The following is a 27,428-nucleotide window of genomic DNA, read 5'->3' as shown; positions in this document are numbered from 1 at the left end:
TTGGGTGCAGAAAGGTTACTGTAACGATGTGTTTTTATATGTTTTAAAACATTTAATATCAATCTATTTTTATTTTTCAAGCGGTATTAAAACAGAGAAAAATTTGGTTAATAAAATCTCTTTTATGAAGACTAAAACACATTCTTTCGAAGTATCATGTCTTTTTGTTTGCTAATAAGGAAAATTTTAACACAGAGCAACAAAAAAATCATTTGGCAGGGTTTTGAACATAAACACGCGTTGGGCCGACTAAACAATCCAGGGCAGGAATTTTAAAATCACCAGTTGACTAATACCATGTCTGGAAAACAAAATTATCTGCAAATATTATCTAACAATTTCACGAATGCTTTTGTGTTGCTGTATGTATTTGACAGCGTCTGACTGTAGCTGTTTGTTTAAATCAGAGGTAACTGTTTTTTCTGGCGTTCTATTGACACGAAGGTCCTTTGTTCAACTTTGATTTGGCAGTAAATGTTGGCAACCGACTGAGCAGTTATGAATCATATTTCTGTCAAACGGGGTCGTTGTAGTTGGGTGTTGCTTGAATGGTTCACAGTACAAAAAATTGAGAACCAACTGGTATAAATTAACTATTAAGACAAAAAGTTTAAGTCCAAGCCCCAATTAATAGCGTTAAACTATTATATAGAGGCTTATTTTGTCTTAGTGCCTATGGGTGACGTTTGTAAGTAAACATCTAGGACAGTGGTTCTGAACCGGGGGTTCGCGGAGCCTTGTGGGTGCGCAAAGCGTTTCCAGGGGGTCTGCGACAACTTGTTAATTCGAGCACTAAAAAATTGACCTGGACCGAAACGTGGTTGGTATTTTATGCACCTTATTTCGGTTGCTTGTTAATGAAAAAAAGGACAAAAATATACCTAATAATCAAAAGGGTCCGTAATTAGATATTTATCGCAAAGGCAAAAAGATTGAGAACCACTGATCTAGAAGGAAACGTTAGCTGTTGAATTTTTTTTCTAGCTTGTGGCACATTACACCAACATACTTTTTTGCAAGTAATTCATATTTTCTATGATGAAAATGCTTTAAAAATAGAGATGTTGCTTATTCCCGTCGTGGACGTTTCCCTTTCAATGTGTGATTTGAGTAACGTTAAACGAACAGCACGGAGTTGCCCTTTAGGGACAGTAAAGGGAAAGTTTACTTATACAATTATCACGTTTTTGGCCTGCTATTATTGGTTTTTTGATGTTGTTGCACCAAAACCCCCGAATTGCAACAATCAGCTGCAATGTTTGTTTGTGAAGTGCCAAAGATATTTAATCTTTGTATACAATAACCTTCTTGCAATTAGTTCTTGCAGTTTTTTGACGTCACAATGCTGGGAATTTCGCAGATTTTGTTTCCTACTCGGGTAATTCTACAGACCAGAGATGTCCAACGTTTTTGGCCGTGGGGAACGTATGAAATGCAATTAATTAATAGAGGAGCACCTAACGGCAAGACAGTTGTCACTACAAAGTAGGGGAAAGATTACATTCTGATAAAACAAACGTCGCAGGACGTATTGCTGGGGTCAATGTGCAATGAAACTGGAAGCCACTAACAATTTTGCTAGGTTTGCAAAACAAGATGTTTAACCAATACTTACCCGAACCGTAGCATTTTTTATTCGCTATACAATCGACAGCCTCGGTTGATTACTAATTTACTCATTACAGGTAACAATGTTCTATATACTGGTTTGTGCGGTTATAATTTTTTCGGCTTGGTACCATTAAAGCTTTCGTTGTTCATTTTTATCATGAGAGTTGTGATTTGATCTTAAAACAGGAGCTGTTCTCAAGAGCCCTGCATGTCTGCTGATTAGATGATCATAAAGTTGTACAAAAGCAAATTAAAACTTCACAAAAGTTTTGAATCTGTTTACGTGATGTCACAGATGTCCAGCAGTTACATGTCGGACTTCTGCTTTTTTACGACAATGTCATTGCAATATGGGTTGTTACATGATGCATCACAAACTCAAATGGATGTGGCGTTCTTTCGTATTAGCGTTAAAAATATTTTGTGGTACCATACAAAGAAAGCTTTTTGTCCGTGACGTCAGCTGATAACGTCCTGCCTGAATCAATTTCCGGTCGGTCTATAACAGTGGTGGCCAACCTATGGTGCATGCGCCAAACGTGGCGCATTGCATGAGTAGAAAGGGCGCATTTCCTTCTTTTGATAATCATGAAAATCAAATTAATAAACTAATAAATAAATAAAGTAAGCCAGCCCTATTAATTATATGTATATATAGTTTATCAGAGTTATTTTTTACTTGATAGTTCTTATTTCCTATTACTATTCTTCTCATGCGAAAGTTGTTTCTTTCTCTTTCTCTCTATATACAAGAAGTAGTCAGCATAGAAGGTGGGGTACGAGACACTTATGTCGCATCCAACACAGTATGTTAAAAAGTTGGCGAATGGTTGTAGAAGGTTGGCCACCCCTGGTCTATAACATGTTAAAGGTAAATCATACACACGTAAATTTATTCGAACTATATTTTGTCAATCACGTAACAGAGACATTTATCTATAGGAAAAGCGTGATTTTTGAATAAAAACTGGCCAAGCCGGTCTACGAAACAAAGTTCAGTGTTAAGTTTGCCCAAATTACGTCATCTTTTTGCCCAGCATAAAGAGACTTAACTTCTTCGATGAACTACAAATGATCGATACATTAAGAGCAGTTTGTGGTCAACAATAACTAAAAATAGGCAACATAACAACACGTTTTGGTGGCGCATTGACGTGGGTCAGAGCGAGAGAATGGTTTTCCTCGGTGAACGAAAGTAGGGAGACTAAATGTATTTGCTTGTTTTTTATTCTTACATTTTCTTTTGAAAAATTACAAAACACAGCAGCTATTTACATTTAGTTGCACTGCACGACAAACCAAAAAACACCTGTTTCCTGAAACAAGAACAACGTCGACATAATAACGGAAAACAGCCAAACGTAAGGTAATACGAAAATAAATTAATCTTCAAAATTACCGACATTTGTATACACATTAAGAAAATTCGACCAGATTTTAAACAGCAATATCAACATTTGTTACAGTACTAAAGGATGCATGGCATTTAAGGAACTAAGTTACTGCACTTAGATATAAATTTTCGTTGTTCGTTTGTGTGGTAAATAGTCTGTAAGGGTTTCATACAAAATACTGAATCCCAGGCCAAAAAAAGTTAAACATATTAAGCAAACAGGCACTGAAGAAATAGGAAAGGAAGCACATTTGTATTCGTTAAGTTTAAAAAAAATGGACACAAATTGTGTTGTGATGGCTCATCTTAGTGAATATACATGTAAAAAGTATGACCGATCCCACGAAAAATCTAATGTACATTCACAGCAATAAGCTTTATAACTTTTGCATGGGCAGTACAAAGTTTAAAAAAAAACAGTGCAAATTTTGCTGTATGTACAGGTACAGGTCTCATAGACACAAGTTTATTGGAAGTAATATAAATTGTATCTTGCTTTGAGGTTAGTTAAATAGTGACAGACACATTAACTGTAGCAAACTTTTAAACTCTGTTGACATAAATGTACACATTACATAAAAAAAACTGTTGCATTTTGGTGATTGCTACATTGGTGCTAATACAGAAAAGTATTATATATACATATATCCGTTCAAAAGGCCTTAATGCGCACATTATAAATTAATTTGTGACAACAGATAATCTAATAAACTTGAACTACCATCTTATGGATTGGTCTGGATTATAAATATTGCACAAGTTATGTTACATGTCATGTTTATGGTTACTGCAATTACAGGTGGTATATACTACCTTTGCTCAACATTTGTACACTACTTGGTTTGGTTGCATAAAATACTGCAAATTTTAAGCTAGTTGTATCTAAGATTGAGGTTCTATATTCTACAGTATACTACATAACCTAATCAGCTATTGTATATCTATAGTACCATGAAAACATGTTGTAACTTTGCATGTTATCGGTACCATGTTAATGTAAATGGAAGCAACATGGCTGTAGTGCCATTACAGCACAAAACAAATGAACATATTTGTGATAAGGAACTTGGAAACGAACATATATATAGAGAATACAGAGCACCATTGCAAAGCTAAGCACAATCCAATTTAAGCGGGGTTTCAACTTGTGTTTTTAAAATTTGATAGAGATCTTTTTCTAGGTTTCCAATAATACTCTGCTTACGCAAAAACTCCATGCATGTCTTTTGGCCCAAACCCAAGTATTTCATGTTGTTGATAAAAGTGCCCAGCTGGCCGAAGGTTGCATTTTGAATAGCCAAGTTGACCGCTTGCCTTTCCTCTTCCGTAAGTGAATTCCAGCCAGTATGGCCAAAATGTCTCTTTCTTTCCTGATTTAAAGAATCAAAGAAAGCAGCATTCCAAAAACGAATTGATTTCCAAATTGATTGTCTTCTTAACACTTCATACAAAAACACTTTCCGGTTGACTTGATCGTTGGGCATAAAAAAATGATTTTTAGGTAATTTACCACTTTCCTCATCATTTTTAAGGTTTGATGAAAGCAAGTCAGGCTCTGATTTGTTGAGCTTGGTTTCTGAAATATTAGATTTGCGCTTGTTTGGTTGAAAGAGCGGAACAAACTCTTTGCTGAACCAAGCACTAGCCATTTTTATTACAGTAGTTTTGTCTTCAGATGAGGAGGATTTCTTTTTCCGATAAGAGCCAAGAGAAAATTTCTTTTTTTCTTTAGCAATGTTACAGTTCATTTTAGATTCATCTTCGTCTGTCAATTCATGGGAATAATTTTCGACAAATTCACTGTCAGGGCTTTTGAGTTCTACCACCTCATCTTCAACTTGAAACTGTAAGGTGACAGACTCAGGAATGTGGTAAAATGTGAAGGCCATATTCATTAAAGTTTTACTGGGTCCAAAATCATCTGCTTCAGCAGATTCAAACAAGACTAAAGCAAAGTTATGGGCCAGCTTATAAAAGATTGTTTCATCCACTTGTTTAGAGACACAGCGTTGGTTGTTGATGTACTTTGCAAACAACTCCCGCCCCTCCTTGCTTAGAGACAACTCACCAAATCTTTGCTTATCACACACAGAAATGTCTGACATAGGGTCAAACAACAATTTAACATAATGTTGCAGGAAGCTCTCTGTTTCTGATGCTGGTTCTGTTTCAGTACTGTCATAGCAGGATATATCACTGTCAAACTGAGATGTAATAGATGTATCCGTTGAGAGGCTTGTAGTAGGTGAAAGCTCATCATTACAGTACATAGTTGAAAACTCTGATTTTAGGTCATCTTTAACATTTAGAGACAGTTTTTGAATAACCTCTATTTGACCTCCATCCAAATCCATTTATTTGGTTAACATTGTTTGAAGTGTGTTAAACTTAGATAGACCTTTCCAAGCATCTAAATAATTCATTCAAAGAGTTTACTTGTTATGCTGCATACCCTTAATACATTAACAAAAACACACATAATCACTATTACCATAATAGTAAAAGTTCAATAACCTGTTCTGCTCTCCATTGATTGAAGATTTAAAAAGCACTCCATTCAAACACTTACAAACGTTACATTAATGCAGATATCTTGTCTGAGTAAAAGAAAACCCCTCTACAAACAAAACAAGCCTAGAAAATTACTTGACGTGTTTGCGTTTAAGGTCGTGTCATATCATGACCCTACTGATTGGCTATGTGTGTTTTTATAAACCTGTTTACATTTCAAATCTGACCATATGACTGAACTACGGAACGGATCATTTCGGACAAGCCACGTACTATAATAACAGTCAAATTACCTCCATGCGTCACGTATGAACTACCTCTTGTGTATCCGTGCCAATTATGTTCGGCACATACACCGACAGTCTTGCAAATTGTTTAAACTTACTGCTACAAACCTAGGTGAAGGTATTATAAAACAGCCTGCGAAGTGCGGATCCAAGTAAACAATACTGAGATAAGACGCAAGCTGTAACGCCTTTTCAGTTAATCAAAACCACTCGTTGCACTGCTCACACACAAATATTACCTGTGCGACATCATCGGCAACAACTATTGTGAGTTATGAAATCATTTCGTACAAATGTGTCTATTGTTTGCGTCATCAGAAACAGGATCGGTGTCACCGGTCAACTTTACAACGCCTGATTAAACAGGTGAAACACGTAACTCTGCGAGGAAAACAACCACAGAATCTAAGAAAGATTTACTTACGACTTCCTTAACTATACAACACATTTCCCACAACAAACATAACCTAAAACGCCTTGTTGAGCCATTTATTTACAGGATTTCTTCCGCCCAATATCTAAAGACCAAATCGACACTAGCCTAAACATTATTCCATTCGCGATTGTGGCAATTTAGCCGGTTCGAACTTCGAACTGTTTGTTTAGCAACCCTGTCAAGCTGCTGCTCATAAAGTAAAGAGAGATCTTTGCGAATACCTAGATGGCGTATCCTAGCTCGGTGACCGCGCTGCCCGCGGCCGCGCATTTTTTCCCTAAAGTTGTCTTGAAGTTTTGGTTTCTCGGTGCGTGCAACTTGAGTTGAGTTTGCCGCTTCCGTAACTGTCTATAGTAGTTAGAACAAGTCTCGTCAATTGTATTGCAGCGGCACACAACCAATAAGTTTGAGCTAATTTAAACCTACAGATGAGACATCATATGTAGCCTTACCATCAAATATTTTGGCAGCACATTAGTCTTCTATATTTATCACAGTATGTGTCGCTTTTAGCAGGATGTTGGTTAATTGAGTTGTCGCATATGAAATGCAATTCCGGCGTATCGATGAGCATATGCCATCATATTATATATTAGCATACGCTTATTGCAGAGCAGTACGTCAGCTAGCCGTGTCTAAAATATAAAACAGACAAACAAAATAAAACAGCATCACAGAAACGTCATGTTTTGCAAAACGCCGACTAGCTTGTAAACTTATCTCACGTTTAAATAGCCATGACCAGTTTGTTTCGCTTGGTAAATTAAAATGTTACAACGAAAGTTAAAACAACTGAAACGTCTGACCAACAAGTTGTTTAAGCTAGCCTACACAAAGTTTCAATATCAAGGAGGGCACAACTGTAAATCAGGATTTAACGTGCTGCAGCTACACTCCGTGTACTTTGGGATGAGAACTTCGTTTTAAAATGCATCGGCGTATAATGATCATTTGGTGTAAATTTGTTAACCCGTCAGCGAATGGGTTTCAGATCGACAGAAACTGTAAGCTGTAGCCTATATGCCTACCAGCTCGTTGCCCAAGAGGTATATATTAACTTTTCTTATTGCACTTTTTGCTGTAGTTTTTGGAATGTGTTGTACGTTTTACCCTTTGTTCAAAATGCCGGATTTTAACAATTTACAGTCGAGCCGATTTTTTTGTGTTGTGTTTGTATCAGCAGTTTTGCAAAAAAATATACAAAAACTTGTTGTGCTATAGAGTGGATAGTACTAGTAGGTGTGCAGACGTGGTAAAGCCATTAGCCATGCCCAGCAATGGTACCAATATGTCTGCGTATGATTCACAGATCGGATCGATATTTTCTGTGTCGGAATCAAATACTCGCGTCTGTACAGCTATTTGACGAGTTGAAACCAAAACATCAACAAAAAATCGACTCTGAAAAGATACTGTCGCCTCTGCTGCTCCCATTTGTTGATGCCCTAAGCTCGTGCTAACTCCAAGTGTCTTTAAACCTTTTGGAAGTTCTGTTAAGCTGGTGTCACATAGTGATGCCCCCTGACTACGGGGTGTGGCAAGCGTAGGCTAGTAAGCCCGAAAGCTAAATACTTTTTGTATTGTAGCAAAAGTTCCATTTAAAAATGACGACACAGTGTTAAGAGGAGAAATCTGATTTGGCTGTCTGTTTTAATAGCACGATAATTGAAAATTCTGTTGCAAAAAATGTGGTATTTTCCTTCTAACAAATAGCCACGACTTTTAATGGGCAATCCAGCCCTGTGTTACCGAAGATTTGCCAAATGTGATGGTGGATCGCTGGTTTTAACGAAATTTTATGTCAGAGAAACCTGATTAGTTTCGACCATTCACGATTACCATGTTTTGTCGGTTGACTTTGTACATTTTGACACACTCTGTAACTAACTCCCCAACTGAAAAATAAATGTTTGCATTGAAAAAAAATATGTTAGCCCCAAAACTGTTGAATTGTAAGTGTTTGCTTTGAAAAATTTACGTCTACAAAAAATGTTAAATTGCACTTATAGGCCACCGAATAAAGGACTTCGGAACCACAACAAACCCCCAGCCCAAAAATTTTGACTGGAAATTGGGTTTGAATCAGTGTCAATTGTTCGTGGTTCCAAAAACGCACACTGGTGATCGATGATCTTGATCGCCCTTTCGTTTCTTCTTTATTTATTTTATTAGTATTATTACTCTTACGCGCTCCTTCGTGATTTGAGATAAAAGTGGACCTTGTTTTGTTTTCTTTGCGTCATTTAGAAATAGTAAGTTAAATCTTTATAGACTTGGCAGTGTTCGGTTCTTCCTGGTAAGTAATAACTTTAAAGTGCAGTTTTCGATAAGTTCTGCTTTTCGCTTTGTCGGTTGGCTATGTTAATGAACGAATATATCTCATAAATAAGGGAGAAAATAAGGTGTTACAATTGTCACCATTTTTTTGGTTTTCCTTTTTTTACCCACATAAACTGGTAAAATGGTTCATCTCCTGGCGTTGTTTTTGAGGAAAACCAAGCTGTCGATAAACTTCAGAAATTGATGATCTCAAAATTAAAAAAAATAAGATTAACAACCAATGTTACAAATACCCTAAAGTTATATGTTTAGGTTTGATTTGATGCAGGGTAAGCCGACTAGGTTTAAGTTGAATTTTGGCTATATGGTTTGCCATTTAGGACCAGAAATGAGATTTAAAATTTTTGTAATAAATCATGTAAATCATTCCAAGCTAGAAATAAAGCTGTCAACATTATCACCCTTTCAGTATTTAGAAGGTAACCATGGCACTTTAACAATACATTTATTAAATGAATTTGTTTTTGAAATTATTAAACTGACATGTATATGGATTGTATGAGAAAAAGAAAATAGTGAAATAGCATGGCATGTTTGTTATGTTGCAGATTTGTTGTATCTTAAATCTGTTGTAAATAATACTTGCAATGGGGCGAAAGAAAAAGAGGCCTATTAAGCCATGGTGCTGGTACTGCAATCGGGTGTTTGATGATGAAAAAATTCTTATTCAGCACCAGAAGGCCAAGCATTTCAAATGTCATGTTTGTCACAAGAAACTGTTTACTGGTCCAGGACTGGCAATTCATTGCATGCAGGTAAGTTTGAATGAAAGTGTTTGTATTACAGTAACTAACCACTGACCAGTGAAACATGTCATCAACAAGAAGGCATGTGTCCATTTGCTGAAGATTGCTCTCTTATCAACGAACCAGTAAGCTTCGTAGTCTAAGAACGACTGTTTTTTATGTGTGTATACATTTGTCTGTGATTTAATGCAAATCCCTTAATTTGAGTGGTGTGTTGTGACCTAAAAAGTATGCTGTTTCCTTTGTTGAGGTAAAGACATACAGGAACTTTTAAAGTAAGTTAAATGTCATATAATGGTAAGTGTCCTTGAGCCAAATACCACATTTGTATATCATTGTAATTGATTAATAGAAATAGTTTTATCTTTCTCACAACCCCTTTCTGGTGGATACCTGAAGAAGGAAAATCTGTAAGTGAAAGTTATAGTTTTACGCTTTGTGATTTTACCTCCTTAGTAGTGTACTTAAAAGAGTGTCATGATGTTGCCATTTGTACCTTGTTTCTTTATTAATGCTTTTGAGACATATACTTCCGCACCACTATAATTGCTAAGGTTTGGCTGTTTTATATATATATTACTACGTAATATTATTCTTTTTCTGTTGCATTGGCTATTTCTAATGTCAGGTAGGTAGACAAGCCAAAGCAACACCGTAGTTATCATATCAGCACAAATTACGTTACCTTTTTTCTTTAGGTTCACAAAGAAACCATTACTGCTGTCCCAAACTCTGTGCAAGGACGGACCAATGTTGAAATAGAAATCTATGGCATGGAGGGTATTCCACAAAAAGACCAAGAAGAGCATGCTAAAAAAGTAAGAGATCAGGGTGGGCCAAAAGGCAAAAGACAACGGACAGATGACAGTGACGACAGCGATGATAGTGATGATGATACAACACAATTTGGAATGCCAGGCCAAATGCCTTTCCCAGGCATGATGCCTCCTATGGGCATGCCAGGCATGATGGGCCCAATGGGAGGTATGATGGGTCCTATGGGCGGACCTATGGGGCCAATGGGCATGCATGGTCCAAATAGGTGGCCAATGCCCAACCAAAGAATGATGGGGCCAATGGGTATGATGGGTGGTCCAATGGGACCATTCCCTCCTCAAATGGGTCCTGGTGGACCAATGGGCCCTGGTGGTCCAGGAATGATGCAAGGTAACATGCAGAACCCTGGTATGATGCAAGGGCAGCAGGGCATGCCATACAACTCCGGCGAAAACGCGCCTGGAAGTTCAGGAAACAACCAAAATCAACAAGACGGTGATAATCAACCCGAGCAAAATAACCAGCCTCCGCCAATGCCTAAACCTCTATTTCCCGCTGCATCCAACATTCAACAAAAGTCTGACAGCAACAGTGGTGCAGGCGACTCCAATAAGTCGTCTGTGTCTGGCTCCAAATCTCTGTCGTCCAACAGTAACCTAATGCATCCCGATGACGAAGACGTTTCCTTGGAGGAGATCCGCAGCAAAATGGATCAATACCGCGGACCGCCAAAGAAAATGATGCCACCGCCTATGCCTAGTACCTACCAAAGTCGTGGGAGTGTTTATTAACTGAAGTGATTATCCTCTGACCCATATGTAAATACGACTCAACCTGATCGTCCTATATCTGGGGCACAGCAATGTTGCGCCACTGCCATTCAAAATCAAGTATAAATTTGTTTCCTAAAACCAGAATCTCAATTGGTTTTCGTTGGAACTCAGTCGTCTACTGAAAAACATTGATCGTTTGCACCGGCGGAGTTGTAAAAAAATCTCGTTTCTTACTGTATGATTAGACACCGTGTTGTTGCTGTGATGAAATAAATACTGAGAAAGATTACTGAAAACATTGTACGTCTATTAGCTTGAGTTGAGTATACGCGATATACTAAATAGAGCGACAGACGATCAGCGTCCGTGCAATTTTTTATTTTGCAGAAATATTAATTTCTCCAATTTAAAAATCATTATCATTTTTCTGTCTTGTATATTTGAAAAGTGAAGACAGATCTGTTGGTCACCACCCTGTTATACAGGCTGGTTCCTGTAGTCTGTTCTAAAATTACACTTACAGCTAGAGCTATGTTTGAAATTGTTAAAGCAGTTTTTTTTCTGTGTTACCTGTAGCCTACACATAAAATGCTCCTCACACAAAATTAAATTTAGTTTATTTCGCTTAGTGGCTTGTTTGCGGGATATTAACTTTCCTAATAACATACCCATGAAAATTGTGATACTAATTCCGCATTTAACACGGATCTCGTTAGCACGCTACATATATAAGTTTTACTGGGTGCAAATTTCATAAAAATAGCTTGGCTTGGCAAATGATCAGGTTGTAATAGATGCTGGGTGATAATAAGGCCAATATCAGATGTACGTTTCGATTTATGTACAAAATCTCGTGAAAGGTAGATCTACAATTCTAATAATTTGTATATTTTATCACAACATTCGCTGAGGCAAGATATAGATAAGTAACATTTCAAAAACTCCCATCTTGACCCTAGAGTGGAGGCGGTTTGATGTGTTGTTCAGATTTCTTTTCGTAGGCTGTAGTTACATCAAATATACAGGTACTAATAGTTTCACATGCAGTTGTCAATCTCTCTTCTTGATTCCAAAACTGGTTAGTTTATTTCGCTCGTCTTTCTTTTCCAGAAGCTTAGACTCACGTCCAAGTTCTTCAGAAATCTAGAAAGATAAAACAGTAATTTTTTTCCATTTTACTCTGCAGAAACACACTTGTAAAGCAGGCCTAAAATGAGAGTGGAAATTGAAAACAATAAAAACGCAATAAAATGATTTGTTTAATCGTCGTTAAAAATTCTGCAGATTCGCCCGGAACCAGAGCTGTCAGTCAAACTAGACTTTACGCGTCGTATTCGGGTAAAAAATATGTGCAAGGATTTTGAAAATCGGTCAGTTTCATGCTTGAGTTCCGACTCTCCCGCAGCGGCCTTCTAATTTGCCGTTTCTTTTCATAAGTTTGCGCTTAAATTCGGGATTGTAGCCTACTCGCTTGGTCTTAAGCCCGCTTACATGTAAGCATCTGCTGGTCTTTACTGTTATTGTCCTTCTTCTTTTTGGCTGAGCCGTTTAAAGTTTTTTTCAAAAAAGGTTACACCAGGAAGCATTTTTTTTCTTGAAATATTACTTAACTATGTGTATCCAATACTATAAAACACCAAGCCAACATCCTGCGTGTAGCCCATGTATTTATAGGCTACCTGCAGAAAACAAATCACGTTTCTTCTTTAACATCATGTGAGCGTAATTCGGATTGACGTGACTTTCGTTTCGTCCACTCTTCGATACGCTGCATTTTCCGTTTTTTTGTTGTCAGGAAGGAGTCATGTGATAAAGTTCTTCGCGCCTCCTTTAACGTTACATGTTTGGTTTCTTTCGGCGATTTATCGACAGTCTCACTGAGCTCTTCTTGGCTACAAGAGAATATACGTTAAACCAGCGGTTCTCTAACTAACTTTAATTTTTTGTCATAACGGTCCCTTCGCATTTTTTTCGAGCACTCGCGGTCCAAGCTAAATATATTTATAAAACTGAAAATATATTGGCAATATAAAACTGTTGAGTTACCAACTGAAAGTTATTTTGTTCCTTTCGAATTCCATAACAAATATTCCCACAACAACATGCAGAATGAATTGTAATTTAGGCTAGTTTCATAAGGTCACTGCGTGTGGAAACGTTTCAAGGGAAATTTATAATTTATACGTCACAAAGAAGACTAAAACAATATAAATATATATATAGTGCGCGAACAATTGCCTCAGTTTGTTACTTGAAATGAAGCAATGGATCACTTCTTGTCACAGAAAACTCATTTGTGTGACTAATTTTTACTTATACACTCGCAAGATCTGATATTACATAAGATTGTAGAAATACTACAAGCTCCTCCCGGTCTCTCTGAAATCGTGTAAAAGGACCCCAAAGGGACCGCGGACCCCAGTTTAAGAACCGCTGCGTTAAACAAACGAATTTTAGTTTCGGCAAAATGGGATGGGGAGGGGGGTAATAAAGCAAGTAGTAAAACCCAAGAATGATCTTTAACTTGCATGTAGGCTATTTGCCTACCCAAAATATTTGGCAACTTATCTAGAACTATAATATAAACAAAGCGTTTACAGTAATGAATACATGTTGCAGCAAACAATACCTTTCACTCGAAAGAGATGCCTCCTCGGTTGAAGTTGTATCATCCCGGTCTTGTCCTTTTGCTTTCCAACTTTTATTGCGGGACTTCCTTCGCTTCTTTGTGGTCAAAATAGAGTCACGTGACAATACGGCTGCGCTCACGTGACGCGACACGTCATCGTCTGGTGCTGAGACACTGGGGTCAGTGAACGCTGCATTGTCAATTTCGTAAGTGTGACGTGAATCGTTGTTGCTCTTTATTTTGTTGTTCGTATGTGTGACGTCACGCGCTACGTCATGCTCTATGTCAGCAATGTTAATTTGACCACTGTGGGGCGCTATAAACGATGTTTCTTGCTGATCGGGCGGGTGTTTTGTGTCTGCAACATAACATTTGTTTATTAATCAATTGGCACATTCGCGTAAGACAGGGGTCACCAAACTACGGCCCGCGGGCCGGATCCGGACCGCGAGGTCATTCCATCCGGCCCGCGTCCACATTTTTGGTTTACCAAATCGTATTGATAACTTTGTAACATTCAAAAATACTCTACTTCTCACGAAATTTTTCCTGTCGCGATATGTAGAATAATACTACCTAGTTTCATGGGATTACAACGCCCAGGATTGAACCATAGCCTACGTCACAGACAAGACTACAAGTGTCAATTGTGCGCAAACAATTGCCTTCGTTTGTTACTTGTGACGTAATATAAAAACATTGCTCGTAAGATGAGAGGACCTATACAATTTGACAGTCGCATCACCAGATTTTAAATTGGATTGTAGAAAGACCATATGCGCACCTAGAAAAATCGCCTCGCGGGCTAAGTTTGGAAAGACGACTGGGACATGTAAACTATATGCGGCCCGCGCCAATCATTTTTAAACTTATCCGGCCCGCAGTGAAAAAAGTTTGGTGACCCCTGGCGTAAGATAATGTCGATTTTGTCGTACTGTTGCGGCTAGTAAAGCATTAAAACAAAATGGAATGTGAAACAAATATTGCGGCTATACGTCTCACCAGTTTTTTAGAGACGTTTTATTATGGCACAAATATTACGTATATTTTTCATCTATCATGTCAAAAATATCTGTTAATGTTATGAGTCTTATGACCGATAGAGTAAAATAAACTAAAAGGTATTAAAACTAAGGGGCAGTTTGAAAGTTTATTTTTGCCAATGTCACCCTTATACTCACCACAATTGCACAGTTATTAACTTATTACCTTTTATTTCGCTGTACCATCGAATATGTCCTTGTTCGTCATGAACAACAACGTGGTGGCTTGTTGAACTATTTTCTTCCGTAGGTTGGTCGTATGTGGTCGCTAGAGAGTTTAGACTAACGTTCCTTCTGTCGACATTCATAAATGCCTCCTCTTCTCCTAAAAATTACTTATAAATATCCGCTAGTGGATGATTAAGTTTCGTTACGCGCATCAGCTCACTTTTATAAAGGCAGCAATAGTAGAATATTTCCAACATAAAAAATCTGTGCGTGTAAAAGTTTGCTTCTAGCATGTTGCTTATTTAACCACATGCTTGGTTTCTGTAGTGGTAATCGTATTTAAACAATATCTTACCTTCGTGTACAGATGGACACAAGCGGCGAACGTTTTCATTTTCACGCATTAAACTGCGAAACAAAATTTTGGCTGATGAAAATTTTAGTTTATTGCAAAATTGCAGAATTCCAAGCAGCACCCACCTGCAGGTGTGGCAATCGTGTTGACCGTGGTAGATTAGGCTGGTGATTCCTCTTTGTAGGACAGGATCAAATGGAAAATCATTGATATCAGTGTGGTAAAATGTTGGCTGGAAAATGGTAAAACGCAGTTCACTGATCAGTGAGTATAAGTTCTGAGGATTAGTTAAATGCTAGCGATACACCGAACCCGCCGAAAAAGGTTCACACCGAAACTTAATATTCGCCCAAATCAAGCCGAACTCATGGATGTTTTCTACTGGACCTTGTATTGATGCAGTAGAACTCATTTACGACAAAACAGCTTGTACAACTACTAAGCTAAACAACCTAAAATTTTGCAGAAGACTTGACTTGCTTTGGCGGTATGGCGGTATTAAATAGTTTGATCATAACTCAAAAAGAACAGTTTCGGTCGACTTTTTTGAATAGTTCGGATCGAAACCGAAACATCTGCAAAACGGCATATTTGGCCGAAAAGTTTCGGTCAGTGCATCACTAATAGATACCACAAAGGATTGTTTGCGCAGACTTTTAGATTCGGCTTTAGTTTTATTTCAGATATTGCAAATGTTTTATCGGTCGTGAGTCGTGACCTATATATATATATATATATATAGACTGTTCGACTGCCGCTATTTTTTTTTATATACATTTACACATTAGCAATTACCGGAGTGAATTGCATTCTAACTGTTTCCAAAATTAAGACATAAAATATGTCAAACGTCAATATTCACCGGTTTTGTGGCTTCGGCAGTAGCAGACCGCGCTGTTTGTTTCCGCTTGGTGACGCACAAGTAAACAATGATGGCAATCAGCAAAACAATACCGAAAGCAAACACCGACCAGCCTCCGATTGCTGAATATTTTATTCCAACCACTGCCCCACCCGCCAGCATACCAATTATAAAGAAGCTTCCAATTGCGCAAATCAGCCATGATTTGTCATTGCTGTTGGGGCGAAATGATTTGAAGCTGTTTTGCTTTCTTCTAGATGTGTATGGGGTGTGGTTCTCTGTTCGTCGCTGTTTGGCGTCGGTGTTTTTCTGCAAGATTTTTTTACATTTAGAAGTCAATTGTGTAACGAAATATTTATATTTTTTTATTTTTTATCCAGAATTGTAAGCAGGCCTGGACCAAATTCATTTTTTGAAAAAATCTCCTAAATTAAATTGATGGTACGACACAAATAAGGCCAAGTGTGAAGCAGAGTTGCCAGTGGGCCCGAAATTTGACCCCGAACCCGGCCCGAACGCGAAAGTATAAGCCCGAAGCCCGGCCCCAACCCGAAACGTTTTTGCAAAGCCCGTTCAGGCCCGAACTTTTGATTGACAGGCCTATCCACGAAAGCCTTGCAACAAAGGATGAGAAAGAAAAAAGAGAAAGAAAACAAACACAATGAACAATAGTAGACAATGGGGTAAACAATACGTTTTAGAGGAGGGTGAGCATTAGGTCAAAGTTACAGAATTTACTTAGCTGAGTGATTTAAAAAAAACAGCGGACACGGAACGTTAAGTCAGGCCCGTTTTAAGCCCGTTTTCTCACAAATACCTAAGCCCGAACCCGGCCCGAACCCGGCCCGAACCCGGCCCGAACCCGGCCCGAACCCGGCCCGAACCCGGCCCGAACCCGGCCCGAACCCGGCCCGAACCCGGTCCGAACCCGAACCCGGCCCGACTTGCAACTGTGGTGTGAAGTGAGGCCCGAATCAAGCCTGTTTACTTCAAATTTAGCCCAACCACACCCGGACTGGACCGAAACAGATTGGACTCGAACCCAACCCAACCCGAAATGACTCACAACTCAGTATCAGACAATTGCAACAAACAAAAATGTCTCCAACCGAATCATATTGGTAGAGACCACCAATATACAAATTGGCTCAACTGCAAGCTTGGACATGCATTTCAGTTTTGTAACAAATTTTGCGACAGCAATAATATCCATGATATATTCACCTTCATTTGACCGAGAATTCCAACTGTCACAGTGTTCTTATTTTGGTCCCTCGAAGGATCTCCCATTCTCATCATATTGGACGTGCCTGAAAAGGGAAAAATGTACTTTTTAGCATAGGTTTGTCCAGCTTGTGCAATGTTACACATCATTATACTCTTAAAAATTAAAAAATACACATCAGTACAACGGGCATCGTGTTGAAGGAAAGTAATGTGGGATACCAATTAGGGCAATTGTTAGTTTATTGTGGATCGATAGCAATGTATTCGATACAAAACGAATATTTTGCTTTGTAATTAGGCTACTTTACTTGGGGTCGCTTAAAGAGGGTGAAACAAGAACATTTGTATCCTTTTTTATATGAACAGATAGCAATGAACTGCAAACAAGCAAATCGGTTCTAATTTCTCAGATATTAACTGCATTACAGTCTTCCGGAGTGTAATCTGAATAGACATTCTGCTGGTATAGTGTCAATTGAGTTGACTTGTTGGATTTTTTTAGTGTGGCCTTTTGCAAATAGTATGGGAGTTAAAAACTGTTTTGTCGTTAAGCTGTTATGGACAAATTACATTTAACGCATGAATCCGCATACTCAAAGTGTTGGGTTTTTCGGTTAGTTTATATGTTTATGAACAAGTCAAGTGTAAACATTCAGGCTAAGACAAGCGGAAAATCTATGAACACAAGAATTCACACCAGACAAGTTTGCTTAATACCGTTAAGTGGCGTGAAGAGCATTCGCGAATAATTCAAATGCAATTTGTGTAAAAATGCTGACGATTAGCTATTAGGGTTGGGGTGAGGTTTCATAATAATAATAAAAAAAACCTTAAAAATTCATTATGCTAAATTTAGTTCCCAATCTAATCCAGTCTCACTGTTAATTTAACTAGTTTGCTCTTTACGCCATCTATCGATATTTTGCAAACTTTTCTAGTTCTTGTGTAAGTAGCTCTACTATTACAGGTAAAGAAATCGCGCTTAAATAAGATAGTATAACACTTTACTTCTGTTGTTTCTACGGTTAGCAACAAACTTTTAGCTGTTGCTTTTACTAACCTAACTGTAAATTAGCCATGCTTAGGTCTCCTGGGATGTACGTAATGCACAAGGATGTAGATGTGGTTCTGTTGGTTTTAGCCACCAGGTTATGCGGACTTGCTTTTTATCAAAATTTTGCAACTGAAATTGGCGAAATATTATCTTGGTCCATCTTACGTAACACGATGGTCATAAAAAGCTGCTTCTGATTACGTAACCAATCTTTACCGAACGACATCGGTTGATTGCATCTCCCCCTTAAAGATCCTCGCACCTGCTTTAGCAATTATAATGCATGTCTATGGACAGCTGCAAAACAGAACATCCTGACCGCTTTATAGTTTTTCATGCCTCTTTCTCATCAACCTTTAAAATTGCGCATAACGTTTCCAATTTCGCCTTTTTGATCAAATTAAACTGATGCACCAAATACTAGGCTATATTTTAAGATAACTAGAAATTGTAAAAAAACAGCGATTTACAAACAGCTAGGTATTGAGCATCAATATATTTTTAAGAGCTGCTTAGCTTGCGGCCCTAGGTCCATCAGAAGCGCAGTCGCAAAAATATTGGGAAAAAATCAATTCGTACTTCCGTAATTAAATATTGTTTCAAAGAAGAAAAATTACAGGTAAAACTAATCGATAGGCTACATGTATTTTTCATTCTTGTAAAATCAGATGCTGAAGGAAATATGAAAAACCGTAAACTGAATATATTTTAAAATAAAGGCTCCCCCAAATCTTAAAGTTCATTTAGTTAGCAACTGTGCAATCTTTAAAGACAAAAATATCTTAATCGACGCACAAAGCTTGTTTGAAAACCCGGATAAATTAAACGTTTAGCTGTTCATGCAACGTAGTTTCGCTGTAATTACAAATTTCTTCACTCTAATTGAGTTAAGTGTGTCTAGATGTATGTTTTAACTTGACTTGCCTCAACAGATCGATTTTGGCCAACGGAAAAACGAATTGCGTTGAAATACTTTCGCTCTGTGTGTTACAACACTGTATCATTCAAGGACAAAGTTAATTACAGCCGAGATCGAGATCGAAAAAAGTCGATTTTGATTCCAGCCATCTGCGCTAATGTCTTCACTGTGGAAACAATTCCAGCAGAGATTCAATGTCAAACAGGTTTGTGGTCAAATGAGGTCAATGGATTCTTCACCTCCGCCATTTTAGTTTGTTTTCAAATTTAAAAAGTTTAAGTTGCCCAAGTTGAAAAAGCATGTACCACATTTTACATGCAGACTGTTGTCAAAAGAAATCATTGCAATTAAAAATTCAGTAAAATTGCAGAAACCGTCCAGACCTAACTATCTTATGTTTACATGTCCCCGTCGTAAACTTGTATCTACTGTTATGTTCGTTTTATCTTCGGTTTATGCACAACTAATCTGTCAAAAAGACTTGTCATCGAGTAAAATAATACCCAGTGATTTATATGCTAAAATGCTATGGATGTTCCATCACATATTTGTTTTTTTTTGTACTTTTTGAGGTGTAAATGAGTTAACAAATCAAAAGCGTTCTTAAACACGACAATCATGTTGGTATTTCAATACCAACTGACCTGAAAAATCAGAAAAGCCCTTTTTACCGTATTGCATGTAATCACTCTTTACTTTAAAAGGTAAATGTATCAATTCGCTAGGTTGGACCTGAACCAGGGATGCACAACCTGCGGCCGTACGACCACATGCGACCGCAGAAAGGTATCTGTACGGTCGAAAGGTATCAAAAATTGTGCAAGAAAATAGATGTACTGGCGGCTGAGACGTATTTAAAACTATCTATGCCTGTTGTGACGTCATAGATAGAAACAGAACGATTTGACAAGTGTATAAAGGTGAAACGGTAAACAGATGCAGATGCATGGAAACTATACATCGACTAGACCAGGGGTCACCAAACTACGGCCCTACGGAGGTCATTTCATCCGGTCCGCAACGAAATTTTTTGGTTTGTAAAGTCGTATTAATAACTTTGTATCGTTTACAAATTGATCTACTCCTTACTAAAGTTGTCCTGTCACAATATTTAGAATTGATATTGCCTAGTTTCATAGGATTGCAACTCCCAGGATTAATCCAAAGTCAGTTTGTTACGTCATAGACAAGACTACAAGTGTTAATTGTGCGCAAACACTTGTCTTTTTTGTTACCTGTGACGTAATACACAAGCATTGCTCGTAAGATGAAACTAACTATACAGTTTAACAGTCGGATCACTAGATTTTAAATGCGATTGTAGAAAGACCAAATCTTGGCGCCCCTACAAAAATCACCTTGTGGGCTAAGTTTGGAAAGACGGCGCTAGGGCATGTAAACTATGCGGCCCGCGCGAACAATTATGTAAACTTATCCGGCCCGCAGTGAAAAAAGTTTGGTGACCCCTGGACTAGACTCTTGCGCTTTTCAGTGTAAAGAGATTCCAGCCACAACACTTAACACGGTCTCAGTTTGGGTCCAGAATCTCTGGTTCGGCAAAATTGACCTTATATATATCGTTCGTTTTTTGATGAAACTGCTTTCAACTACGTGTGTAGTGCGTAAAAAGATTTTGTATCGCACATATTTGCAAAACTTATAGTTAAAAATTCAAAACTCTTACCATCGTCCCTTAAAGAGGATCGCAGTGAAGACATAGCCGCAATGGTGCTATCTGCTCATATATTACTCAATTGCAGTAACAGAAGTTTTTAAAATACATGCTTATAAACTACACTCCGAATTGTCGGGAAAGCTGCAAACGTCACACTAAACCGGGACGTAAAAACAGTGTTATTATCAATTTTACAATGATCACTTTGTTTAATATCCCTACGTTTTGTTCAACAACATTAATTTTACGTTTTCACTTCACATGTTTATAATGTGAACAGTAGTTTTTCATTGCAATTATTTTCCGCACCCTCTCCTAGCCATCGCTATACCATCTTGAAGCCAAATCTAAAGCTGTTAGAAACACTTTTCCACTCCAAAAGCGTGACGAGGCGTCGCCAGGGCGTAAACAAACTACATCCCAAACGGAAATGGTAGAAATTTGAGCCAAGCATTATTTAATTCGGATAAAAAACTGAAATACATTTTTCATGTATATTTTCACTGACTGTTTTTTCTGCCTTTCTAACAATTTTATTATTTTGTCTATACATTCTTGTTTACCAAATTGACCTGAGTAAGATGCCTTGCCCAACTTGTAAATTAAAGTCTTGCAACTAAATAATTGCGTTACTGGAAACAAGTTGACAAAAACCAAAAAATCGAGAATAAGCTTTTCAAATCTAACGTGCGGCTTACGCGACTGAGGTTAAAAATCAAATCGACAAGCTTTACGTTGGTTATAAAAAATGAAAGTAACAATATAAAGTTCCGGCACTCGAAAGTATTAACCCTATAGCTTAATCAGATATACAGCCCACCAAGTGTAGATTACTATCTACCTGTACAACACAATCATCGTAAAGTTAGTCGTGCCTTCGGGGGAGAATGCGACGCAGTACAAAAATAGAGCACGTTCACCTTTGGCTGTTCTTATAAGCCTCAAATCGCAATTTAATCTGTTGTTCAACCAAATCTACTATGCAGTTATAACTGAGAATAATATTAAGCGCACACAAGATGGAAAAACAAAACAAAAACAAACTTCCGTTTGAAATCAACATGTTACGGTCATAACTCTGGCGAATAGAGTGTGGTCGTTAAAACGATAAACATGCAGCCCCTTGCCGTAGTTGCTGTAGTAATCGTGTACGTGGCGACAAATTTGTCTGGTTTGTTTAAAATTATGCGCATTAAGAACAAGGTAAGCTGAACAAATTGACAACGTCGTCACCTTTAAGCTCGGATTATCCTAAACACACAGTCAGACTATAAAACGCAAATTCTTGTTAGGTAACCCTTTTTTATGGCAAATATTTTGCGAAATGTGCATATATATATAAGCGTGTCATCCGCCTAGCGGTTAGACGTTGTCACATATTTCTTTCCAGCTCTGTCGGTTCGAGCAGCATCGAATGAGCTCCGCAAGCGATTTGGCATTCACTGCATGTTTAATTTGCATATGTTTGAAATAATTGTAAACTAGAATTCTTTTCAAATCTACCAGTATTTTTTTGTCTGATTTACAAACTCCAAACGCTACTGGCCTCTACAAATACAATTTCTTACACTATCCAGCATTTGAAAAAGCAATACCACCTGTGTTTAACATGCGTACATCCAGCAAAACAAGCCTTCGTTTACGTTCTAAACAGCGCGGCGCACCTGCATTACAAAACCATCTGCGCAATTGACGCCAACCCTGTAGCCGACGCACCGTCGTCACGCATGATTGACTCTGATCTGACGCAAACCAAGGCAGCGTGTGATTTCGTTTGCTCTCACTGGCGAAAGTTTCGACGTTTCGGCGACTCAAGCGTCACCTTATTGATTTTCTTGCGTGTAATTACCAATAAGATTAAACATTAGGGACCATGTTTTAGAATGATACACACCCAGTTTGAAGGACATTTGAGATATTAGGTTTTCTCCATTTGACTTTTTGGAGACACACCTCTCGTGAGAGACCATTATAATTTGCTCTTGACAAATTGGGGTGTTTCTGCGGACCAAAATAGATTTGTGATTCACCCCATCAATGAGGGTCAACGCTGGTTAAACAACCAAGCCCACGCTCATACAAATATTTAAACTCTATAGTTTGCGAAGCTGTCTTTCCAGTTAACGGGTTAGTTGGTGCTCACAATAACAATTTTTTGTTTAGATCTAAACAGTACCCGTAAAAACATATTAAGGTTGTTATAAAAGCCTTGTCCTAATTTTGTATGCCCTGCTTGCATGATATATTAAATTAATTATCCTGCTGTAAGAATTGGTTGATTACTTTTAAATTTGTCAAAACATTAAACAGTGGGCCTAGTGATAATTTAATTAACCATAGCGTGCTCTGCACAAAGCAATTTGATTTGCAGAAAATGATGAATTGAAACGAAGCATGCACGCAGTTAAATCGAAATATGTCGACACGAATGAATACATGCCAACCTGTCTAAATCATTCATGGTTGTTTTAAACGTTGATACACACAAGTGCGGGTGCCATTGCTTTTCTCATGTAAGGAATCGCAAAATCACCTACTTTGTCATCACAAGTAGGCTGGTGAAAGAGCACACGCGATTAAAACAACTCCCAGTTTAGGCAAGCCATTCTATTTGACATCAATCATTATAACTTTACAAGAATTATATATAGCTTGATTTACACGACTACAGTATCTTATTGCTGCATTAAATGTATGATGTTATGAAGGAACCTGGTTTTGAATGCGTTACTGATCAACTGAACTTTAGACTAGCCTTCAATGCACAGTGTATGACTTGCCACAAACTATCCATCACTAAGCCCTGCATAACTGTCACTCTGATATCTTGACACAATATGTCAGAGGTTTGGCTTCCGGTTAGTTTCTTACATCATATCTATTTTGACAGTGTTTGGCATATGTTCTGCTGCTTCTTATTACCCTTTAAGGTCAACATTTATGCCAAAAAAATACAACTGCGAATATATACGTATGCTTTGCTCCAATCAAATACAGATTGTCTGATCTACATTAAGAAGACTAATGCTGCAGTTGTATATGCATTCAGTAGTTCCGTTATCTTTCGTTTGCTGAATGAGGTTAGTTCAACTGTTAGTTGTCACAAACAGTATGTGTCAAATCATCATTAAGTTAATCTACATAATGCATTGCTTAAAACAGTAGTTGAAAGCAATGCATCACTATTGTTTATGAAACAATTCTGTTTTCACTTGAATTCATCATACTTCGACCCACACGGTCCAAATGTGCGGTTGTGGCCCTTTTTGCCTCCAAAGAAATGTTTAAAGCAACGTTGGACATTGTCCAACAATTTGGCGTATGTAGTGACCATTTCAATCCATTGTCAACTAGTTATTCTTTCACAGGCTAAACTTATGATTTTAATTGGTTGCACAAAGCATTCCATTGGATTAGTCCAAAGCGTTTTTACCGGTTCAACTAACTTAAAAAGGTATCGAGTTAAAAATACGTAGAAATTACGTCAGCTTCCTCGATTTCCATTGTGCTCATGCGGCTTTGTGTTTCCAATCACTCGGGGCTGCAGTTTGAGGTTTAACGAAAGAAACGTACGTAAATATTTTATAACTGACCGTAGTTCTTTTTCCTAAAAACAGTTAAACTAAGGTGTGCAGGTCTATTTAGATTGCCCTAAAATATTCCTTTTTAATAAATACATTTTATTGCGTGATATACTGCAATGTATAAACGTGTGAACAAATTATGAATGAGTGAATCATAATTCCGAAGAACCCCTATTTATCAGAGCGTTTGCTTCACCCTTGGATATAGGTAAAGATCAGGCACGTGAGGCATGCCTTACGCATACAAACCGGAACTGAGGTAACTGTTTGGGCAAGTACTCGATTTTCTGCAAAACTTATATGTATATGGTATGTAGAATCGTTGCACCCGCAACATTGTCTAATTTTTAAATTTACTGGCTTACGCTTGGTGATTTTTTGCAAACCTGTGTCTCTTCAAGTTTATAGAGCTCTTCTGGCAAATGTATTTTTATTCCGACGTTTCGACGTCCTATACAGGTCGTCTTCATCAGGTTAAATAACACTGAATGCGACTAGTACAGTGCACGACAAACAAAGGGGAAAAAAGAATAAAACGTGTCTCTTCGTGCAACACTTAAAATGAATTTGCCACAATGACGATAAAGTTTATTCAATGTATTTTACTGTGTTTCTTGCAAATATAATTTTGTGGTAATTATTCCATGATAAAATCACGCACAACCCAACGTAGCTTTTTATGCATGCAAATACCAAATAACTCATCAACATTCATAGTATTGTTAAAATCTTACCTGTAATTAAGTATTTCTTAGCAGCTGATGATTCTTAGCATCAGCAGTTTGAGATCGTTCCAACATTCAGTTACACTTAGGAAGCTAAATAACAACAGAGATTTTTCTCACACCAATGCTTTCCTGACGCTAAGCGATAGTTGCTGGGGCAATCAATACAGGCTCCTCACGACCGTCTCAATCACGTTGCTCACACGACCTTCCTTGCGTTACGTGCCTTATTAAACCAATTTAGCGTAATATACGAGAGTGATTACAAGTTGCGAACAAATGGGTTTTACTTCAATGCGTTTTTCTTCAATAGTCATGGCACTTCAATTTTGCACAATCAGCAAATTTATGAGTTTTAGTGTTTCACTTCTTCAACGATCGAAAAACTCGTAGCTGTGAGCCAAACAGAATCGACCGGTACGCAATGATTATTGCATATCTTTGTGACGATCTGCAGCTCCTTATTAAAGACAGTTGTTTGACTTCTATTTGAAGAAAAAACCTAATGCCTACAACTTTCGTAAATATTTTCGATGAAAAATTGCGCACATCGATTCTGCTTAGCAGCAGGTTTTCTCAGCTAGAGTTGGTGGTTTTGACTGTAATGTTATGTACCTGCTTGACAACGTGCATTATAATAGTTCCTCGAAGGTTATCAACGTCAACATCGCTTGTGATTGACAATTATGTATGTAAATTGGCAATTTAGATTCGCATGAAAGGGAAGTCAATTCGCACGGGGAGGTGGAATTCTAAATTGTTTAATTGACTGTTTTAGAGTTTTAAGTCGGTTAGGGTTAGGGTTCGGGTTCGGGCCGGGTTCGGGCTTAGGTTTCCTTTTAAAAAAACGGACTTCACTCGGGCCTGACTTTGCACTCTCTTTGTCGCTATTTTTTAAATAAATTTAACTACCTACGAAGCCAGTTGCTGGACCTGACCTGATGTCAAACAGCCCTAAAACGCCTTGTTTAAAACCGATTGTTTATTATTGTCTTGGTCTTTCCTGAGGCTTCAATGCATAGGCCTGTCATTGAAACTTTCGGGACTAAACGGGCTTCTTAAAAACGATTTGGGTTCGGGCTGTAATTTCGGGTTCGGCGTCTAATTTTAGGCCCGTTTACAACTCTAAACTGCGTTAATACTTTACAAAACTTTGATATACCATTTTAAATAAATGCCAATACAAAGAGAAGGCGTTTGAAAGTCATTGTGATAGAGAGCTTTAGACATGGGATTTGTCATATCTTTAAACTAGATAGATATGAACCGAATCGGCTTAATTTTGCCAAATAAATTCGGCCGAATCAACCGAATCATTTATGACGTCACGCGAAGTCATTCGCTACGCTTTAGACATGAAAACATCAGTTTTTCTACCCGACAAACAATGGTGCTATACGCAACAGGATAGTTGTGGTTATTATCGTTTTGTTTTGCGGGGTTTGTTATATCAGTCATGGTTGCCAACCTAACAATAAATTACTGACTTTTTGTCTGCAGTGGGAAAAACGATAACGCTTTAAAAATCATGACAGTTGACGCAATTTTGGTTATGGCGTAGTTTAAAAGTTTGTGTGGTACCTTATGAAGCAAAAAAGGCACGTGTTACGCTTTGAATTTGTGTTTGTGAAAGGTTCGGCCGAATCGCAACAAATTATTCGGCCGAAACCGAATCTTTGCAAAAATTGCCGTTTTGGCCGAAGTATTTCGGCAAACCTAATATTCGGTACATCTCTACTTTAAACTGAATATGCGCCCTTTAACGTTTTTGGTAATTAGTTCTGACGGTAAATGACATATTCTGCTGATCTTCCCATAAATGATAATTTTTAAAACAAGAAAATAAAACATTTACTATCTAATAACACTGTCATTCAACATATTTTAGTTGAATTTAACACAATATTTAAGTGAACGCGTACTATGTTTAATGTCTATCAGTTGCTTCTACACAATTCTCTCATATTTTACACTAAACCGCAAACGCAAAATTATATTTAACAGTGACACAGGCAATGCGGCGACGCAGAACTATGATCTTCAGTCTCTTTTTAGATTTGTGAGAAAATAAACGCCTCCTGAAATGCATGTAGGCTGTATATCTGTACCCAACAACACTCGCATCTATAAAATTATTTTGACATGAGAACTGTTGAAAAACACGTTTTTTACTAGATTGAACCTGAAATGAACCCAACTATAAATACCAACCAGAATTTTAGGCGCCTCAAGCCATTAATGAAACATTTACCACGAGACCGAGTTGAGGTGCGACGTTTCATGTGATTGCGCTGCGCCACCTAGTGTTAAACA

General features: G+C 37.8%; 3 protein-coding genes across 5 annotated transcripts; 1 reads left to right on the top strand and 2 right to left on the bottom strand.

Annotated features, from left to right (window-relative positions):
- Positions 1–2,820: 2,820 nt before the first annotated feature.
- LOC145222782 (uncharacterized protein KIAA0513-like) lies at positions 2,821–5,457 on the bottom strand. Its single transcript, XM_080088988.1, has one exon. The coding sequence runs from the start codon at positions 5,356–5,358 to the stop codon at positions 4,117–4,119; it is 1,242 nt and encodes a 413-aa protein (XP_079945114.1). The 5' UTR covers positions 5,359–5,457; the 3' UTR covers positions 2,821–4,116.
- Positions 5,458–8,467: 3,010 nt separating this feature from the next.
- On the top strand, positions 8,468–11,170 carry LOC145222784 (uncharacterized). The gene is made up of 3 exons (XM_080088990.1): positions 8,468–8,534; positions 9,127–9,333; positions 10,023–11,170. The coding sequence occupies exons 2-3, from the start codon at positions 9,166–9,168 to the stop codon at positions 10,890–10,892; spliced, it is 1,038 nt and encodes a 345-aa protein (XP_079945116.1). The 5' UTR covers positions 8,468–8,534; positions 9,127–9,165; the 3' UTR covers positions 10,893–11,170.
- A 304-nt stretch (positions 11,171–11,474) lies between these two features.
- LOC145222780 (uncharacterized) lies at positions 11,475–25,197 on the bottom strand. Of its 3 annotated transcripts, none has more exons than XM_080088985.1 (9): positions 25,125–25,197; positions 17,156–17,241; positions 15,932–16,240; positions 15,195–15,301; positions 15,070–15,122; positions 14,713–14,871; positions 13,504–13,861; positions 12,554–12,766; positions 11,952–12,017 (listed from the first exon to the last, which is right to left on the bottom strand). In XM_080088985.1, exons 2-8 carry the CDS (start codon positions 17,228–17,230, stop codon positions 12,568–12,570), a joined length of 1,260 nt encoding a protein of 419 aa, XP_079945111.1. In that variant the 5' UTR covers positions 17,231–17,241; positions 25,125–25,197; the 3' UTR covers positions 11,952–12,017; positions 12,554–12,567. The 3 variants fall into 3 exon arrangements, with proteins under 3 accessions (XP_079945112.1, XP_079945111.1, XP_079945110.1); XM_080088984.1 differs by lacking the exon at positions 25,125–25,197 and adding an exon at positions 20,816–20,995; XM_080088986.1 differs by lacking the exons at positions 12,554–12,766; positions 25,125–25,197 and adding an exon at positions 20,816–20,998 and having other exon boundaries at positions 11,475–12,017.
- Between the last annotated feature and the right edge of the window lie 2,231 nt (positions 25,198–27,428).

This window comes from Phallusia mammillata, chromosome 4, assembly GCF_965637545.1.
Source record: "Phallusia mammillata chromosome 4, kaPhaMamm4.hap1.1, whole genome shotgun sequence".
NCBI classification, from domain to species: domain Eukaryota; kingdom Metazoa; phylum Chordata; class Ascidiacea; order Phlebobranchia; family Ascidiidae; genus Phallusia; species Phallusia mammillata.
Note: the sequence above shows the minus strand (reverse complement) of the source record. Positions and strands in the feature narration are given on the sequence as shown.